Source organism: Salmo salar, chromosome 05, assembly GCF_965601325.2.
Source record: "Salmo salar chromosome 05, fSalSal1, whole genome shotgun sequence".
NCBI lineage: Eukaryota > Metazoa > Chordata > Actinopteri > Salmoniformes > Salmonidae > Salmo > Salmo salar.
This window is the reverse complement of record NC_138295.1, coordinates 46,583,325-46,603,973: the sequence shown is the minus strand read 5'-3', so window position 1 is coordinate 46,603,973 and position 20,649 is coordinate 46,583,325. Positions and strand designations below refer to the sequence as shown.

At 41.7% G+C, this 20,649-nt stretch overlaps 1 protein-coding gene across 1 annotated transcript; it reads right to left on the bottom strand.

Annotated features, from left to right (window-relative positions):
* Nucleotides 1-12,609: 12,609 nt before the first annotated feature.
* On the bottom strand, nucleotides 12,610-20,291 carry LOC106604975 (transcription factor atoh8). Its single transcript, XM_014200147.3, has 3 exons — nucleotides 19,270-20,291; nucleotides 16,170-16,361; nucleotides 12,610-13,353 (listed from the first exon to the last, which is right to left on the bottom strand). The coding sequence occupies exons 1-3, from the start codon at nucleotides 19,945-19,947 to the stop codon at nucleotides 13,348-13,350; spliced, it is 876 nt and encodes a 291-aa protein (XP_014055622.3). The 5' UTR covers nucleotides 19,948-20,291; the 3' UTR covers nucleotides 12,610-13,347.
* Nucleotides 20,292-20,649: the final 358 nt, after the last annotated feature.

The following is a 20,649-nucleotide window of genomic DNA, read 5'->3' as shown; positions in this document are numbered from 1 at the left end:
GCCCAGCCATCACGGCTAGCTATTTAGACACCCACCAAGTTTAGCCCTGACCAAACTCCGATTTACTATTACAAAAGTTTGATTACCTTTGATGTTCTTCATCAGAATGCACTCCCAGGACTTCTACCTCAACAACAAATGTTGTTTTGGTTCCAAATCATCCATAGTTATATTCAAATAGCTAAGTTTTGTTCATGCGTTCAGGTCACTATCCGAAGGGTGACGCGCAAGCGCATTTCGTGACAAAAAATGTCAAAATATTCCATTACCGTAATTCGAAGCATGTCAAACGCTGTTTAAAATCTATTTTTCTGCTATTTTTTTCCTACCGGGCGACGTTGTATTCATTCAAAGGCTGAAAGACATTTTTTTTGAATTCGCATGAACGCGCATCTCCAGTGTCACTGTCCCCAGCCTGATCTGTCACAAATTCCCCTGCTGTTCTTCGCCCAGAGACAGGAGACACGTCATTCTACTTTCTGGCGCCTTCTGAGAGCCAATGGAAGCCTTAGAAAATGTCACGTTACAGCAGAGATGCTGTATTTTCGATAGAGATGCAACAGAAGTATAACAAATTGTCAGACAGGGCACTTCCTGTATGGAATCTTCTCAGGTTTTGGCCTGCCATATGAGTTCTGTTATACTCACATGCAAACAGTTTTAGAAACTTTAGAGTTTTCTATCCAAATCTACTAATTATATGCATATTCTCATTTCTGGGCAAGAGTAGTGACCAGTTTAAATTGGGTACATTTTTTTATCCGGCTGTGCAAATACTGCCCCCTAGCCCAAACAGGTTAAACCAAAGGGTATTATGACATTGCAAGTGCAGCACAAACAATCTCATCCACAGTTCTATGTTACAGATGCATTTGACACACCACTACTAGGCAGAGGCCTGTGTGCAGCTTGACCTCATCAGAAAATTTGTGACAGTTACATGCCATGCTCCAAGGAAGAGCTACTCAAGCGCCATGCATCTGTGTTTAAAGGTTTGAGTTTCCAGGCCAGCACCACATCCACATTGATCCAAAAGTCCCTCCTGTTGTTCATGGATGAAGAAAAATCCCATATGCTGTGCTTGACAGGCTGAAAGAAACACTGGAAATTCAAGAGCAGAGGGGTATGGTCAGCAAAGTAACAAAACCAACAGTGTGGGTGAGAAGCCTAGTCATAGCAGAAAAGAAAAATGGTTCTCTTAGGGTGTGTTTGGATCCTAAGTACCTGAACAATGCCATACAGTGCCAACACTCCATTCCCACCTCAGAGGATGTGCAATGCAAACTAGCAGGCAAAAAGATCTTCACTATCCTAGATGAAATCAAGCTGGATGAGGAATCAGCTCATCTCTGTATATTCAATACCCCATGGGGGAGGTACCGTTTTAATCATTTACCTTTTGGCATAACAAATGCCTGCGAGGTCTTTCAGCAGATTAACTCCGAGAGTTTGTGACATTGATGGTGCGCAGATGATAATTGCAGTGCAACATTCTACAGCAGGTGCTGGACAGAGCTATCTGTCTGAATGTGAAGTTCAATTCTGACAAGATACAGTACATGGTGAGTGAAGTGAAGTACATGGGGCACATCATCAGTGCAGACTTGGTTAAAGCAGACAACTCCAAGGTGACAGCAATCACACAGATGCCCCCACCAGAAGACAGAAAAGGTCTACAGAGGTTACTGAGAATGACACGTTTCTTAACCCAGTATATCCAAGATGAAGCCACGCTCACTGCACCACTCAGAATGCTCCTCAGGAAGGACATGGCATGGCAGTGGCACCCAGAAAAACCAGCAGCACTGGAGAGACAGAAAAAAAGCCATCTCAACTACGCCACGGCTGAAATTCTTCAATCTACAGGAAGAGATTGAAATACAAGCTGATGCATCCAAAGATGGACTTGGATCAAATCAAATCAAAGTTTATTTGTCACGTGTACCGAATACAACAGGTGTAGACCTTACAGTGAATTGCTTACTTACAGGCTCTAACCTGCTCTGCTTTGATGCAAGGTAAACCGCCTATAGCCCTTGCATCCAGAGCTTTGTCTGGGGCAGAACAAAACTCTGCCCACATAGAAAAATAACTCCTGGCAATCGTGTTCGCACTGAAGAGGTTCCACCAGTATGTTTATGGTGTGCCGGTCATAGTTCAATCTGACCAATCTGAGACTATAATCACCAAGCCTATTGGAAAGGTGCATGCCCGTCGTCAAAAGATGCTGCTTCAAATACAGAAAAATAACATTCACATCGTCTACACCCCAGGTAAAGACATGTTGATAGCTGACACGCCAATCAGGGCTCTACCCCAGAATGCCACACATAAAGTGTAACCTCAGTGATGAGAAAGTAATTCACGCAGTCTCCGCACATCAACCACTGGAGGGTGCTGTTACGCAACAGCTGAGAGCAGTCACAGATGCAGACTGTGAGATGCACAGAGATGGATGGCCAGACAAGAAGAAAAGTGCACCACTGAAAGTGCAACCCTACTGGGACATCAGAGACTCTTTACATGAAAGATGGACTACTCATGGTAAACAAACGTATTATCATTACCAAAGACTTTAGAGATGAGATACTTAAGAGTCTCCACATTGCACATCAGGGCATTCAACGCTCCTTAGTGCATGCCAGAGCTCTCACCCCCAGGTGGTAAGGGTAGGTAACAACACATCCACCGCACTGATCCTCAACACGGGGCCCCTCGGGGGTGCATGCTCAGTCCCCTCCAGTACTCTCTGTTCACTCATGACTGAATGGCCAGGCACGACTCCAACACCATCATTAAGTTTGCCGATGACACAACAGTGGTAGGCCTGATCACTGACAACGATGAGACAGCCTATAGGGAGGAGGTCAGAGACCTGGCGGTGTGGTGCAAGGATAACAACCTCTCCCTCAACGTTATCAAGAGAAAGGAGATTGTGGACTACAGGAAAAGAGTACCGAGCACACCCCGATTCTCATCAACGGGGCTGTAGTGGAGCAGGTTGAGAGCTTCAAGTTCCTTGGTGTCCACATCACCAACAAACTAACATGGTCCAAGCACACCAAGACAGTAGTGAAGAGGGCATGACAAAACCTATTCCCCCTCAGGAGACTGAAAATATTTGGCATGGGTCCTCAGATCCTCAATAGGTTCTACAGCTGCACCATCGAGAGCATCCTGATGAGTTGCATCATTGCCTGGTATGGCAACTGCTCATTCTCCGACCGCAAGGCACTACAGAGGGTAGTGCGTACGGCCCAGTACATCACTGGGGCCAAGCTTCCTGCCATCCAGGACCTCTATACCAGGTGGTGTCAGAGGAAGGCCCTAAAAATGGTCAAAGACTCCAGCCACCCTAGTCATAGACTGTTCTCTCTGCAACCGCACGGCAAGCGGTACCGGAGCACCAAGTCTAGGTCCAAGAGGCATCTAAACAGCTTCTACTCCCAAGCCATAAGACTCCTGAACATCTAAACAAATGGATACCCAGACTATTTGCACCCTTCTTCGACACTGCTGCTACTCTGTTATTATCTATGCATAGTCACTTTAATAACTACCTACATGTATATATTACCTCGACACCGGTGCCCCCTGTATTCAGCCCCGTTATTGTTATTTACTGCTGCTCTTTAATTATTTGTTATTCTTATCTCGTACTTTTTTTTTAGGTATTTTCTTAAAACTGCATTGTTGGTTAAGGGCTTGTAAGTAAGCATTTCACTGTTGTATTCGGCGCATGTGACACATAAAATTTGATTTGATGTATTGGCCAGGCCTCACTGATGTCCGAATGGTGGTCGAATCATGCACTTCCTGTCAAGAAACACTGCCCAGCAACCTAAAGGAACCAATCCTATCACACACAGTGCTTGACACGCCATGGCAAAAAAATCACTGCTGATATCTGAGTTCCAAGGACACTCATTCCTTCTGATAGTGGACTTCTACTCCAATAATCCAGAGGTGCTCAGGCTGTCGGACAAGACATCAGGAACTGTCATAGCAAAGTTTAAAGCCGTGTTTGCTTGACATGGTATTGCAGCTGAACTGATTGCAGATCATGTACCATTTGCAAGTGCTGAAATGGCCCAGTTTGCAAAAGAGTGGGGTTTCAAAATCATTCATTCTAGTCCAGGGTTTCCCCAATCAAACGGAATGGCTGAGAGGACCATTCAGTCAGTGAAAAACATGCTCAAGTCGACAGCATAGACAGGTATTGACCCTCACGCAGCTCTCCTGAACCTGCGAAACACACCTTTCACGGGTCTGCAGTACTCCCCACCTCAGCTACTCATTGGACGTGTCCTACGCTCCAACCTACCTACAAGTAAAGCAGCCCTTCAGCCAATGACTCCCAAAAATGTCCAGCATGGCTTTAACCTGTTATGGCTAGGGGGCAGTATTTTCACGGATGGATAAAAAACGTACCCGATTTAATCTGGTTACTACTCCTGCCCAGTAACTAGAATATGCATATAATTATTGGCCTTGGATAGAAAACACCCTAAAGTTTCTAAAACTGTTTGAATGGTGTCTGTGAGTATAACAGAACTCATATGGCAGGCAAAAACCTGAGAAGATTTCATGCAGGAAGTGGCCTGTCTGACAAGGTGTCGTTCTTCTTGTCTCTGTTTATTGAAGAGTGAGGATCTTAGCTGTCCCGTGACACTTCCTACGGCTGCCATAGGCTCTCAGAAGGCGGCAAAACGCTGAATCGTGGCTTTGCAGGCTCTGGCTGAAAAAAAGTAGCGCATTTGGGTAGTGGCTGGTTACAGTACTGTGAGACTCAGGCGTGTGCGTCGACCGAAAGCTTTGTTTTCTTTCCTCTGTTTAGCTAAATGGACATTACCGGTCGGAATATTATCGCTTTTTTACGAGAAAAATGGCATAAAAATGGATTTTAAACAGCGGTTGACATGGTTCGAAGTACGGTAATGGAATATTTAGATTTTTTTGTCACGAATTGCGCCATGCGCACGACCCTGATTTACCATTTCGGATAGTGTCTGGGACGCACGAACAAAACGCCGCTATTCGGATATAACGATGGATTATTTTGGACCAAACCAACATTTGTTATTGAAGTAGCAGTCCTGGGAGTGCATTCTGACGAAGACAACAAAAGGTAATCAAACTTTTGTAATAGTAAATCTGATTTTGGTGAAGGCTAAACTTGCCGGGTGTCTAAATAGCTAGCCTGTGATGGCTGGGCTATGTACTTAGAATATTGCAAAATATGCTTTCACCAAAAAGCTATTTTAAAATCGGACATATCGAGTGCATAGAGGAGTTCTGTATCTATAATTCTTAAAATAATTGTTATGCTTTTTGTGAACGTTTATCGTGAGTAATTTAGTAAATTGTTAGTAAATTCCCCGGAAGTTCTGCTAGTTCTGAACATCACATGCTAATGTAAAAAGCTGTTTTTTGATATAAATATGAACTTGATTGAACAAAACATGCATGTATTGTATAACATAATGTCCTAGGTGTGTCATCTGATGAAGATCATCAAAGGTTAGTGCTGCATTTAGCTGTCTTCTGGGTTTTTGTGACATTATATGCTAGCTTGAAAAATGGGTGTCTGATTATTTCTGGCTGGGTACTCGGCTGACATAATCTAATGTTTTGCTTTCGCTGTAAAGCCTTTTTGAAATCGGACAGTGTGGTTAGATAAAGGAGAGTCTTGTCTTTAAAATGCTGTGAAATAGTCATATGTTTGAAAAATTGAAGTTTTTGTATTTTTGAGGAATTTGTAATTCGCGCCACGCCTATCATTGGATATTGGAGCAGGTGTTCCGCTAGCGGAACGTCTAGATGTAAGAGGTTAAACACAGACAGCTGCAGCAGAAGACAAGCTATGACAAATCGACGTCACCACTTCCTTTGTTTCGGGAGGGAAAAAGTGTGAATGGAGATGGCAAAAGGATGGCAGTCAGCAACAGTGGTGAGAATCAGAGATGAACCGAGATCCTATGATATCATCACACCTGCAGGAGCTCGCTACCGCAGAAACAGAAAGCATCTCAGACCTGACAGAACAGCCAGGTACAGGGACAACAAAGAGGTCACAATCACTGACTCTGATTCAGACCAGGAGGTTGAAGAGATGACACAAATGAACACTGACAGAACATGATGAATGACAAAGGACCAGTATCCTCTGTTGTAGAGACTCACACCAGTCAGTATACCAGAGCAGGCAGGTATAATAAATTATCAGCGCCCATGTGTTTGAGTGAGTCAAAGGTAAAGCCTGAGAGCACCAGCTACACTACAGCAGTATTAACAAGACTATATTCATGTCAACAACAAAAAAGCATTGTTAAAAAGTTGTTTAATTCTAAGCTAAGAGTGGGATGTAGTATATGGAGCTATACACCTTTAATGATAGTTCATAACTCCATTGTGTTTAACAGCCAATCAGTATCACTCAAGGTTGAAGGTCAAGGGGATATGTAAATGAGCGGTCTTGCAGTTTTATGTGTGCACAATGTTAGTTCTTACCATGCTTAAGATATAAAGCTAAAAGTAACAATACTTCAGTCTCCATTGTCAAGTTAATTATACCGTGACATCTAGAGCATGACACCCACCATGAGCTCCCACTAAAGTTCCCCAAGAAGAGGCAAACAAAAGACAAACCCACACCAAACTTAAAGACAGGAAGCAAACCAGAAAGTTAAGCAACACTAAAACAGGGAAGATCAGACAAAGGAATGGTTTTCTATACATCAAATAGGGAGAGCCAAATAAAGGTTTTGACCCTCCACATCTCTCAAGACAACTGGAACACTGGGCCAGACACTCTTAAATAGCACCTGGGCCAGCACAGGTGAAACACCTTCCCACTAACGAGATGGTAACCAATCGGTGCGCCATACGTGCTAAAGTGTTATACGTGCCAACCTCAAAACATACTGTAAATGGAAAACCAAATCCTGTAACACTAGTTTGACCATATTTTCAATGTTAGCTTACTTTATTATTATCAATGTTACCTAGCTTATTTACATTTACATTTACATTTAAGTCATTTAGCAGACGCTCTTATCCAGAGCGACTTACAAATTGGTGCATTCACCTTATGATATCCAGTGGAACAACCACTTTACAATAGTGCATCTAAATCTTTTAAGGGGGGGGGGGGTTAGAAGGATTACTTTATCCTATCCTAGGTATTCCTTAAAGAGGTGGGGTTTCAGGTGTCTCCGGAAGGTGGTGATTGACTCCGCTGTCCTGGCGTCGTGAGGGAGCTTGTTCCACCATTGGGGTGCCAGAGCAGCGAACAGTTTTGACTGGGCTGAGCGGGAACTGTGCTTCCTCAGAGGTAGGGGGGCCAGCAGGCCAGAGGTGGATGAACGCAGTGCCCTTGTTTGGGTGTAGGGCCTGATCAGAGCCTGAAGGTATGGAGGTGCCGTTCCCTTCACAGCTCCGTAGGCAATCACCATGGTCTTGTAGCGGATGCGAGCTTCAACTGGAAGCCAGTGGAGAGAGCGGAGGAGCGGGGTGACGTGAGAGAACTTGGGAAGGTTGAACACCAGACAGGCTGCGGCATTCTGGATGAGTTGTAGGGGTTTAATGGCACAGGCAGGGAGCCCAGCCAACAGCGAGTTGCAGTAATCCAGACGGGAGATGACAAGTTCCTGGATTAGGACCTGCGCCGCTTCCTGTCTGAGGCAGGGTCGTACTCTGCGAATGTTGTAGAGCATGAACCTACAGGATCGGGTCACCGCCTTGATGTTAGTGGAGAACGACAGGGTGTTGTCCAGGATCACGCCAAGGTTCTTAGCACTCTGGGAGGAGGACACAAGGGAGTTGTCAACCGTGATGGCGAGATCATGGAACGGGCAGTCCTTCCCCGGGAGGAAGAACAGCTCCGTCTTGCCGAGGTTCAGCTTGAGCTGGTGATCCGTCATCCACACTGATATGTCTGACAGACATGCAGAGATGCGATTCGCCGCCTGGTTATCAGAAGGGGGAAAGGAGAAGATTAATTGTGTGTCGTCTGCATAGCAATGATAGGAGAGACCATGTGAGGATATGACAGAGCCAAGTGACTTGGTGTATAGCGAGAATAGGAGAGGGCCTAGAACAGAGCTCTGGGGGACACCAGTGGTGAGAGCGCATGGTGCGGAGACAGATTCTCGCCACGCCACCTGGTAGGAGCGACCTGTCAGGTAGGACGCAATCCAAGCGTGGGCCGCGCCGGAGATGCCCAACTCGGAGAGGGTGGAGAGGAGGATCTGATGGTTCACAGTATCAAAGGCAGCAGATAGGTCTAGAAGGATGAGAGCAGAGGAGAGAGAGTTAGCTTTAGCAGTGCGGAGAGCCTCCGTGACACAGAGAATATATAGCTTATCAAGCTAGATAAAATCTTATTGGTTGAAGAATTGTTCCAACTTCAAAAGAATTTGAACACTATCATGTCCGACTTAGCACTTCCCAGTTTTCCATTTCCCATGAGCACGTGAAGCCAGCGTTACAAAGAATCCAACTTTAGCTAATTAATGATAATGTGATAAAAAGCTTGTTAGCTAGCTAATGCTAGCTAATGTTTGTTTAAAAATAACAATATATCGCCTCGAACTTTAGACATTTTTAGGTGTATGGTACTCTTCCTATAATATTAATACGTGATCTTATCGGCCAGACATCATCCCAGACACAGCATTTTAGTTACAATGCCTTCTGAAAGTATTCATACCGATTGACTAGAATTCAAAATAGAAAAAAAAATTCTCACCCATCTACAATGACAAAGTGTGTTTACATTTTTTCAAATTTATTGAAAATGAAATACAGAAGTATCTACTTTACATAAGTATTCACACACCTGAGACAATACTTTGAGAAGTACCTTTGGCAGCAATTACAGCTGTGAGTCTTTCTGGCCATGTTGGCCATGTTCTGTTATAATCTCACCTGGCACAGCCAGAAGAGGACTGGCCACTCTCATAGCCTGGTTCCTCTCTAGGTTTCTTCCTAGGTTCCGGCCTTTCTAGGGAGTTTTTCCTAGCCACCATGCTTCTTCACCTGCATTGCTTGCTGTTTGGGGTTTTAGGCTGGGTTTCTGTACAGCACTTTGTGATCAGCTGATGTAAGAAGGGCTTTATAAATACATTTGATTGATTGGTTCTGGGTAAGTCTCTAAGAGCTTTCCACACCTGGATTGTACAACATTTGCCCATTTTTATTATTTTCAAAATTCTTCAAGCTCTTTCAAATTGGTTGTTGATCACACCCATGTTCAGGTCTTGCCATAGATTCCCAAGTAGTTTTTAGTCAAAATATGAACATTGACCACTCAAAAGCATTCACGTTCTTCTTGGTAAACAACTCCAGTGTAGATTTGGACTTGTGTCCACCTGTATCTTTGTAGTGACTGGGTGTATTGATACACCATCAAACATGAATCGTTACATGAGTGGATCTGTGTCACCCTCATGTTGACAGTCTGTTCATTGCTCCACAGGCTAAATAGTGGTCCTTTACGGAACTACAGTAAAGACATGGGGAACCGGACCTCCATCAGGATGAGCTACCCAGAGGGATGCCCCAAGGTCTGAGAGTTTGTTGACCCTGAGTTGCAGTTTGCGGCAATGGTCTACAAGGCTGAGACTTCAAGTGGATCAGAGCAATGATCAACAGACAGAGAGTAGTGAGTTGCAAAGACCACCACCAGAAATATTAACAAAATATGAATGTGAAGATACAGAATTGAATCTGGTAATGGGTAGGCCTGGTTGTTGAATTTGTAAAGATCTCAGATATGACTTTGCGATTTGAAATAAAAATGACCCTGTCTGCTTCTTTGCCTAACATCAGATTAGTTTTTTGTTTCAGTCACTTTGGGACTGGCTGTTTTCCTGGCAGAAGGTGCCAGAGGAGATACCAGTAGACTTATCAAAGTTTCAGATCTTGAATCTGGAGATCATCAGACAGATGGCGATGAAACTGTTGGACTACTGCACAGCCACGCCTCTCGGGCTGGGACCAGGTCAGACAACCTTTCACCAATTACACAGCACACTTTACATCATTACACAGCAGACTTACAAAATATTTTTATACCCTAACTTAGCTAATATAAAAGGGAGAATGATAAAAGTGCTCCACTAGTTGGAAATTCTATGCACATAATCATACCAGTTTGTCACGCCCTGATCTGTTTCACCTGTCTTTGTGATTGTTTCCACCCACCTCCAGGTGTCACCCGTTTTCCCCATAAGTCCCTGGGTATTTATTCCGGTGTTCCCTGGCTGTCTGTTGCCAGTTTGTCTTGTCTTATCAAGTCAACCAGCGTGCTTTTCTGTGCGCCTGCTCTTTCTTATCTCTCTTTTCCTAGTCCTCCTGTGTCTACTTCTGGGTCTTGCCCTGTGCCCTTATACTGTTGGTAAATTGTTTATCTTTCCTTTATCTCGCCTATTTCCAGGGGATGGCAGACTTAAACTCAATATTGACAGATGTTATTGTTCCCTTTGTGGGCATCAAAAATGTGTCAACACCTTTTCTGACTGGACTGCAAACTCTTCTATGACTTGATGCATGCAAATGTGGCATTTGCATGGGCTAGATGTGCGCAACATAATGGAAAACAAGGAAGCTGCACTCTTTGCTGCTCAGCTGAAACAACAGGCTTAAATACTGTATCAGTATTTCCATTTACAATTCCCTCTATACCTGAAGTATAATTGCTGCTAAAATGTAATAATAAAAAACATATATATATATATATATATATAAAGAGTTTATTAACAATTCATCAGAATAAATGGTAGCGTAAAGCTAAAAAGCAAAAAATACTTTCATAAATATTTGGTCTCTTGTAGTATCAACAGATTCACTAACAGATGTTTATATTTTATGGATTTGATATGAAGTTTAATGTTCCGTTCTTACACAATAGATGTCTGAGCTTGGTTGTTTTGTCATCACTTAATTTTTTTTATTTGAATGTACATTTGTACTGTGACTACAACATGACTTTGAGCATTTTCATTTATAATTGTTTCAGGTTTATGTTTTTTATTTTTTAATATCACCATAATTGGCCTGGTTGTCTGTAAAGAAAAGAGACTGACATTGTTTGAGCTGTTTTTTGGGGTGTTGTAGTCATGGAACATATCAGAACCCTTTTAATATGCCTTTGTAGAATATCAGAGTAGTTCAATCTCCTGCTGCAGTAATGCTATTCTTCCAATAGATGGAGTGGGAAATACTAAAGTCTAGATGTACCATTAATTTGGGCTTCAAAAAACATGTTTTTATCACCCCATTTTCAAGTGCAGGATTAGTTTTATAGTCTAATGGTTAAGATTAGAATTGAATTGTGGGTGTTGGATCTTAGCCTAGGTCAAGTTTTCCTTAGGATCCAAAATAAGTAAACATATCCCTTTTTCCCCCCTCTTTATTTCATGATGTGAATATTCAGTGTCATTTTTATTATTGTAGTTCACCTTGTAGACTTTCAAAAGAGAGCACAATATGTTAAGCGTTCTTTAAAATGGAACATCGGTGATATAAAAAATTGAATCTACACTACATAAAATACTTTCAACAATTCAAATAACTATATTTTATATTTTCACTACCTTCTTTCAATCTAACGGGTGAATGGCTTAAGATGAGATTGATTCCTGGCAGCTTGCTTTCCATTTGATCTGTCTCTTTTTTTCAGACAGACAGAAGTTATATATACAGGATACTAGTGTTTCCTCTCCGGCTCCAGCCCCAATTTGAAGGACTGTAAAAGCCTGAATGGGTTCCAGCTTCGAAAGCTTAGCGGCGCTAGAAGAAAACAGATTGCTCTTACTGACAGTGCGCTCAGCTAAATACTTTAAGAACTAGATTGTCCTGTTGCAAATGGTGTTGGAGACTAAATATACAAGGTCTACTATTAATTGAAATTCTCCTCTCGGCATGAGAAGTGAAAGTAAAGTACTTATTTTCTTTAATACAAATGCCCTTTATTACATGAAAATGAATGTAATTTATTAGAATACATTTGTAATTAAATCCATGTGACTTTTGAAACCTTTTAGAAAAGTAAGTATTTGAAAAGTTTTAACTTGTAGTACTTTGTTGAAAAGGCAAAAGTTAATGTAATGCAGAACAACATTATTCAATCTCTGTTGACCTTTGAAGAACCGTTGGACGCAATACCCTATACAAACTATCATAACATATTTTTCATCAGTCTCCAAATTCTATTAAATAGACTTCAGTTCTGGAAAATACTGATCTTGTGGGCCACCAACAGCAGTGACGTTGACAAGTCCTTTTGGGATGTCCTTTCTATGACTCTTGTCTGAAAGAGACTTATTGTAGTCTACGATGAAGCGTGAGCACATAATAACACATAAGCACATCAAGATTTAAACACACACACGAGGTAGCTTCAGATGGAAAATTAAATTACTTTGCGTCATGATGTGTTATTCATCTACATAATTACAACTTTGTTTAGAGGGAAATTTCATAGATGCTCTCTCTACAGCTGCAATAAGCTGTTTGAAGGTGTAGTGTATGAATGTTGTGATTTAGGTTGGCAGTACTTGAGATAGTAATTTAAAGGTGTTTAATGATCATGGATATCCATTCAAATAAATGAACAACAGTTTCTTTATTTCTGGTTAGAAAGTGCTTGATGAGCACGGAACAACAGTCAGAGAATTGTCATGCTGAAAAGGAAAGGGAGGTCACTTTTAAATGTATCAATCTGGGATGTTGTTAAATACTGAGCACAGGTAGCAGAGAATAACCCATTTTACTTCATTCATACTTCAACACATGAAAACAGTTGCAGACTGTATGTCATATTATTTGAAGTTATGTTCTAGTCAAATATATGTTATGAGCGCTTTCAATAGTTAGCTTCCATCGTCCAGGAATTACAAATCATACTGTCAAGAAAACAACTTGTACATCATTGAAAGGCATTGGGATTTATAGTTCAATACAATTGTTATAATTTCAGTTATGAACTGTTATAATCACTGCTGTCTCTGCCTTTAGTTTGTCCTGTGTGGCTCAGTTGGTTAAGCATGGCACTTAGGTTGTGGGTTCAATTCCCAGGACCAGTACAGAAAAAAAGTATGAAAATTGTATGCGATCACTATCGTAAGTTGCTCAAGATAAGAGCATCTGCTAAATGACTAAAATGTAATTGTCATGTCTGCTAGCTCAAAAGGTATCAAGTAGACCTATGAAATTAGGTCCATCATATGTCTAAGTGTCTGATTGTAGTCCCCTCCCAGGAGTGGCCTTGAAGAACCTCAAGAGGTGTGAAGGGTTTCTTTATTTCAAGGGCCTTGTTATGAAGTCTGGCTCACTCCACTGATTTTAGTCCTGCAAAAGACATAAAAGCATGTATCAAGATGTGAAAACAATCTTCTGTGTGTGCATATCAAGAGGTGGTGGGATGTGTACAAATAGAACTGTAAAAATAAAGCTTGCATGCATATCCAATGACTTCATAGGTGCCCGAGTTGTCAATGTAAGTACATGGGGTAGAAAAATATAACCCATTCCAGGAAAATAACTGCTTTGTCAGATCAGATGCAGTGTAGAATTGAGTGGGATACAACCAAATTATTTGGTCCTCTCTTTAGCTTTGGATGAAAACCAACCAAAACATTTTCCTTATTGTGTTTCTATAAAGAGACAGATTCTTCTTTCCCCTCTTTACCTACTTATTGAGGGCAAGGACACATGCCAGAGAATTTGAACATTTGTTTATGACTTGGTGTTATTTTGTTTTGGGTACTTCACTTTTTATGATTATATTTCCATTCATTTGTTTTCCAAATACTTCTGACAATATGTATTTCATTTTACATGTGAATATCCACAAATCTTTGATTTAATTAACATTATGTTTAAAACATTATACATATAAGTATTACTTATATGCTAGATTTTAAATTTCATTGGGAAAAAGTTCCATTGAGTAGACAGTAAGTGAATTCAGAGCAGAGTTCAGGGCTTTAAATGAGTGCAGGAATCAGTTCTAAATTTCTTAAATCACAATGCGTTGAAAAAAACGTTTTTCCCCCTCAAGTTTCCCCTCAGACTCACTGGCTCTCTCTGACAAAGGGATTTCTTTCTTACACAGCCCCCCCCCCCCCACCCCTCTCTTGTAACAGCTGCTGCTCAATGCTGTATCCTGAGAGAGTGATGATCAGTGTTTTTTTTTTTTTTCAAAGTGTTTTTTTGGAACAGATGGCCAGGGGAGAGCTGGGGAATGTGCCAGCACTGCGCTGGGGAATGTGCCAATTCCTGCAGCGAGTGAGTTCTCTGGGCTTCAGCTCGCGTGCCTTCACCCTGCCCTCTGCCCTGAGTGGCGCCAGCAGGACTTCCCAACTAGCGTTACGAACATCTGGTGTCTGGGACTGCCAGGGAAAAAAGCAGCTCAGCTAGTTTCCTTGTGAATGCTCTTATGCTAAGGAAACACATTAGCTCACAGTGAGGGAGAAAGAGCTAGAGGGAGCAGAGCACTGGGAGTGCAGGGAAAAGTTATGTGCATGTAATTATGTAGGATATGTAATCTATGAACAAACACCATCATTGTATTATTATTTTCTTTAAGAAAAGTTTTCAAATATTTTCATCAACCGGTTTACAGGGGATGTAAAAAAAAAGTTTGAAGTTGTAATTTGTGGTTTACAAAATGTGTATGTAATGTATATGAAATACAACTTGTTTACAGTTTTATTTATTTAATCAATATTTTAATGAATAGTCAGGGGTAATCAACCTATTTGAAAACAATTGTGTTATGAGTTTTGGAAATAGATGAAGAGCAGCTGGATTCCTCTCTGTGAAATTTACCCAAATTACATAATTTTTTTAAATTAAATACTTTTGGGCATTTACTTTCCAGATATGACTAAATTACTAACAGTGTGTTTTAAAATGTAGATTCAATTATAATGTTTCACCAAGAAAGAAAATGGGGGAAAGCGAATGAGGGTGATCTGGAGAATAAATGAGAGATAAAGTGACAGAGGAGAAGACTGACGGGACAGATGAGGAACTGGGGGGAAAGTAATCGATAGAACAGTGTTAAAACGTTAATTAATGCGTAAATTAACGTTCTCCATGCTTGGATCTCATGTGTGCATTAAAAACCCTGTTGATTTATAGAGAGGCCATGCAGATGTGTGGATCCAGGAGAGGGCTGGAGGAAGTTCAGCCTCATTTTACATGACTCCCAGTGTCATAAAACTGCACACAAAGGCATCAATCACCCCTTTTATTCACCCGGGGCACTTTTTCTTCTGTTCTGGACAAAAAACTGGCGGAACACCCAGTTCCCTTTCAAACACGAGTTGATGATTTAATTTAATGGGATCCCTATTAGGCAAAGGAATGCCTCTCTTAATTGGTGAGAGTGTATTCTTTCCTCTTTTGTTATCATTATCGTTAGAATTTCCATCCCTCTGTCTGTCACACTGCCCCATGTTTTCCGACAGGAACCATCAAAATTATCTTTGCAGCTTCATGATCAGTAAAAAGGGAAGTTTTCACTGCTGTGATATCATCAATTCACCAGTCATTCAAAAGCGTCATATAGTTTCGTTAGGAAATGACATGACAGTGAAGGAGGAGAGGTGTTGAACTATTAGAAAGAAAAGCTCTACTCAATTAGCTTTATTTGAAAGTTAAATATCCATGACCAATTATTTTATTGGTCTTGTATGGTCGGTCACCTGTTGCTATTTATCAATGGCTTTGTTTATAAGCATAGTTTATGTTTCAAGGTTATTGATATGCTATATTGTCAAAAACATGTTTGAATTAGAAGCTGGCTTTGACTTGGCTTTCCATTCCCTCTCTGTAACTAGTAATGCTTCAGCGTCCCTGCTCCGTTTTTGATGGCCTTGAACTTTATAGCAAACCTATTACAATACCTCAGCAATGTCTCCATCTGTGTGCTTGAGTACTTTCCACTTGCAGGAGTCCATTTCCATTTCCATGTCAATGTCTCAACCCACCTTGTCATTGCTGCATGCGGCCTTCAGCCAAAGAAGACGAGCACAGGATAAAATCCCAGGCCAGACTTTTATGCACAGGGTAAAATCCCAGGCCAGACTCTCATCAGACAAAAGCCTAAATACTGAATCTCGCCTTCCCTTCTCTTCTCTTCCCTAGATCCAATTTACCTTTCTCTTCTTGGAGCGTCCCTCGGCCTGCAGGGTGCGGGTGCACTGCTCCACACACTCTCTGAAGCTCATGTTGCCGTTATCTGGGGTGTAGTCCAGGTCTGCAAGCTGAGCCAGCGACAGGATGTAGTTGCAGGCGATTCTTAATATAGCCAGCTTTGACAACTTCTGTCCATAGGAGTAGCAGGGCACCTGTATAGGGTTACAATTTGGTTAGGTTTGGTCATACACAGAGTGTACAAAACATTTGGAACACCTTCCTAATATTAAGTTGCATTCCCCAACCCCTTCTTTTGCCCCGAGAACAGCATAAATGTGTCAGGGCATGGACTCTATAAAGTGTCAAACGCGTTCTACAGCATTGCTGGCCCATGTTGACTCGAATATTTCCCACAGTTGTGTCAAGTTAGCTGGATATCCTTCTAGTTGGTGTGAAAAACCCAGCAGCGTTGCAGTTGTTCACACAATCAAACCAGTGCACCTGGCAACCTACTACCATACCCCATTCAATGGCACTTTAATATTTTGTCTTGCCCATTCTCCCTCTAAATGACACACATACACAATCCATGTCTCAATTGTCTCAAGGCTTAAACATGATTCTTTAACCTGTCTCCTTCCCTTAATCTACACTGATTGAAATCAATAACAAGTGACATCAATAAGGGATCATAGCTTTCACCTGGATTCACCTGGTCAGTCTATGTCATGGAAAGAACAGGTGTTCCTAATGTTTTGTACACTCATGGTGTGTGTGTTTGTATATATATATATATATATATATATATAGATATATAGATATATAGATATACTGATATGAGCGGATGGTACAACCAAGTTTAGGAGATTTTTAGTTAGGCTACTGTATATGCTCTTTAGTTACTCCTGTTGGTGTCAGTTGGTGTCACGTGACAGTTTTCCACCATGTCTTTCTAAGTGCCAAAACAGCTGGTGATGACATGACACAGTAAAAGGGTTCAAAGTGAAAACTTCCCTGATTTTGTTTTCAAAGGGATAGATATTTCATGTTGGATTTGGTAAAGTAAGAGTTATTTGTTTTAGTTGACATTGATAGTTCATAGTACACATACAGTGAGGGAAAAAAGTATTTGATCCCCTGCTGATTTTGTACGTTTGCCCGCTGACAAAGAAATGTCTATAATTTTAATGGTAGGTTTATTTTAACAGTGAGAGACAGAATGACAGCAAAAAAATCCAGAAAAAAACACGTCAAAAATGTTAGAAATTGATTTGCATTTTAATGAGGGAAATAAGTATTTGACTCCTCTGCAAAACATGACTTAGTACTTGGTGGCAAAACCCTTGTTGGCAATCACAGAGGTCAGACGTTTCTTGTAGTTGGCCACCAGGTTTGCACACATCTCAGGAGGTATTTTGTCCCACTCCTCTTTGCAGATCTTCTCCAAGTCATTAACGTTTCCAGGCTGACATTTGGAAACTCAAACCTTCAGATCCCTCCACAGATTTTCTATGGGATTAAGGTCTGGAGACTGGCTAGGCCACTCCAGGACCTTAATAATGTGCTTCTTCTTGAGCCACTCCTTTGTTGCCTTGGCCGTGTGTTTTGGGTCATTGTCATGCTGTAATACCCATCCACGACCCAATTTCAATGCCCTGGCTGAGGGAAGGAGGTTCTCACCCAAGATTTGACGGTACATGGCCCCGTCCATCGTCCCTTTGATGCGGTGAAGTTGTCCTGTCCCCTTACCAGAAAAACACCCCCAAGGTATAATGTTTCCACCGCCATGTTTGACGGTGGGGATGGTGTTCTTGGGGTCATAGGCAGCATTCCTCCTCCTCCAAACATGGCGAGTTGAGTTGATGCCAAAGAGCTCCATTTTGGTCTCATCTGACCACAACACTTTCACCCAGTTGTCCTCTGAATCATTCAGATGTTCATTGGCAAACTTCAGACGGGCATGTATATGTGGTTTCTTGAGCAGGGGGACATTGCGGGCGCTGCAGGATTTCAGTCCTTCACGGCGTAGTATGTTACCAATTGTTTTCTTGGTGACTATGGTCCCAGCTGCCTTGAGATCATTGACAACATCCTCCCGTGTAGATTCCTCACCAATCTCATGATCATTGCAACTCCACGAGGTGAGATCTTGCATGGAGCCCTAGGCCGAGGGAGATTGACAGTTATTTTGTGTTTCTTCCATTTGCGAATAATCCCACCAAATGTTGTCACCTTCTCACCAAGCTGCTTGGCGATGGTCTTGTAGCCCATTCCAGCCTTGTGTGGGTCTACAATCTTGTCCATGACATCCTTGGAGAGCTCTTTGGTCTTGGCCATGGTGGAGAGTTTGGAATCTGATTGATTGATTGCTTCTGTGGACAGGTGTCTTTTATACAGGTTACAAACTGAGATTAGGAGCACTCCCTTTAAGAGTGTGTTCGTAATCTCAGCTCGTTACCTGTATAAAAGACACCGGGGAGCCAGAAATCTTTCTGATTGAGAGGGGGTCAAATACTTATTTCCCTCATTAAAATGCAAATCAATTCATAACATTTTTTACATGCATTTTTCTGGATTTCTTTGTTGTTATTCTGTCTCTCGCTGTTCAAATAAACCTACCATTAAAATTATAGACTGATAATTTCTTTGTCGGTGGGCAAACGTACAAAATCAGCAGGGGATCAAATACTTTTGATCTCTGTTCATGCTGTATCAGGCCTATTGGAGTGTGAAGAGCTATCCTTTGTCATTAAGAAACTTGTTCCCTGTTTCCTATGCATTTGACATCTTGTTTCTGCCATTCTGCCAACTGTTTGGACTGACATGTCTTAAAGATTTTGTACTGTTCATTCTCATATCTTTAATGTGGCCTAGCAAACTGTGCATTATCTACACTGAAATGCATTTAATAAACTATCTATAAAAGGGGCCATACAGTTAGTACTCAAGTAGGTCTATTGTATAGTGAAATGCACCGTCATTTTCATAATGTACATAACTCCATACAGTTGACACACTGACATGGGAATTTAAGTGCAACAATTTACTCTGAGTTCAGCATAAACATAACATTCTGTACAAGAGGCCTCATTGTGTGTTTAGTGAATTCAGTGGAAATACCTGCTTTCTCAGCGCCTCAAAGGCTGCACTGATGGTATGCACCCGGGTCCTCTCTCTGGCATTCGCCAGTAGCCTCCGTGTCTGCTGAACAGCTCTGATCTCAGTGATGATGCCAGACGTTTCCCCCAGCCGTTTCCTTGGCGATTCCATCAGGTCGCTGCTATTGATGTAGGACGCCTGAGAAGCTGAGGAGAGGGACCTCTCGGAGCGCTGGCACAGGACGATCCGGGACTGTAATGTGTGATCAGACACAAATGACTGTTGATGGTCGTAACTTGTAACCTGTGGGAATGTGCTGTGAAAAGAGTCTCTGCTTGTTGATGTTGACTCGGATAAAGGCTGCAACTGTGATGGGAGCGTCCCAGTAACTGTAGATGGAAAAGCATTTATCCTCATGTCAATTGCAATATTCGGGTTTTCAGTTGAAATTATCGATTTCTCCACAGATAAAACTGTACCAGGGTCCTGCAGTCTTTTTTGGACACGGTTTCTACATGTCTCTTCCATCAGTTCCCCCATAGAGTCGTCTTCCATTCTTAAATCATGCTCGTAACTTTGGACTTCTTCACTGCTGACACGTTTTGGGTCCCGACCTTTTCGTTTAAACTTTTTATTCCCAGTTGCATCCTTTGCGTTGATTATTTTCCAGCCATCGCTGAGTAGATGTGGATTCCTCATTTCAACACAAATACGCACTATGCACAATTGAAAACCAACAGTGCCACTGCCTTATAAACAAAATATGTAGGTAGCAATATTGCGCAACAGTACAATAATAATATTCTATTGTAATTTAATCAATATAACATAGTCGGACAGGTCCCTTTGCAATGCAGCACTCTGATTGTAATGATAGATATGCATCAACAAGCTTACAGGCCTATATATAACAACAAGAATAGACCGCATGTGCAGGCGCGTGTTGCTCCCGTGGATTCAGAGCGTCTTCTGAACCATCCAAAATTGCCAGTATTTTTTGTGAATGTGCTCTAAGGTTCATCTGTATTTGTTTAGCCTCAGTTTACATATAAGCCCCTGTCGGTGAGATAAGTCGCCACGCCGCCTACAGCGAGAGACCGCCCCAAATCGTTCTTGCGGTGCGTAATAACAGATTAACCCACTATGGTGACTTTTGTGGACAGGCCTACAGGACAATTATAATGGCAATAATTATCATCATAAATGCTGTATAATAACACGTTTTATATCACAATGCATTGCAAATACATTTTACATAGGCTATACATGAGAGCTGGGGTAAAGAGTTTTGGGGGGGCTTTATTGAGCATGCGAAACTTAAATAAACCCACTATAGTGCACATGGTAACAGTGATAGCCTATACTTTTTGATCTGTCTGTTTATTGAAAATAATGTTTTTC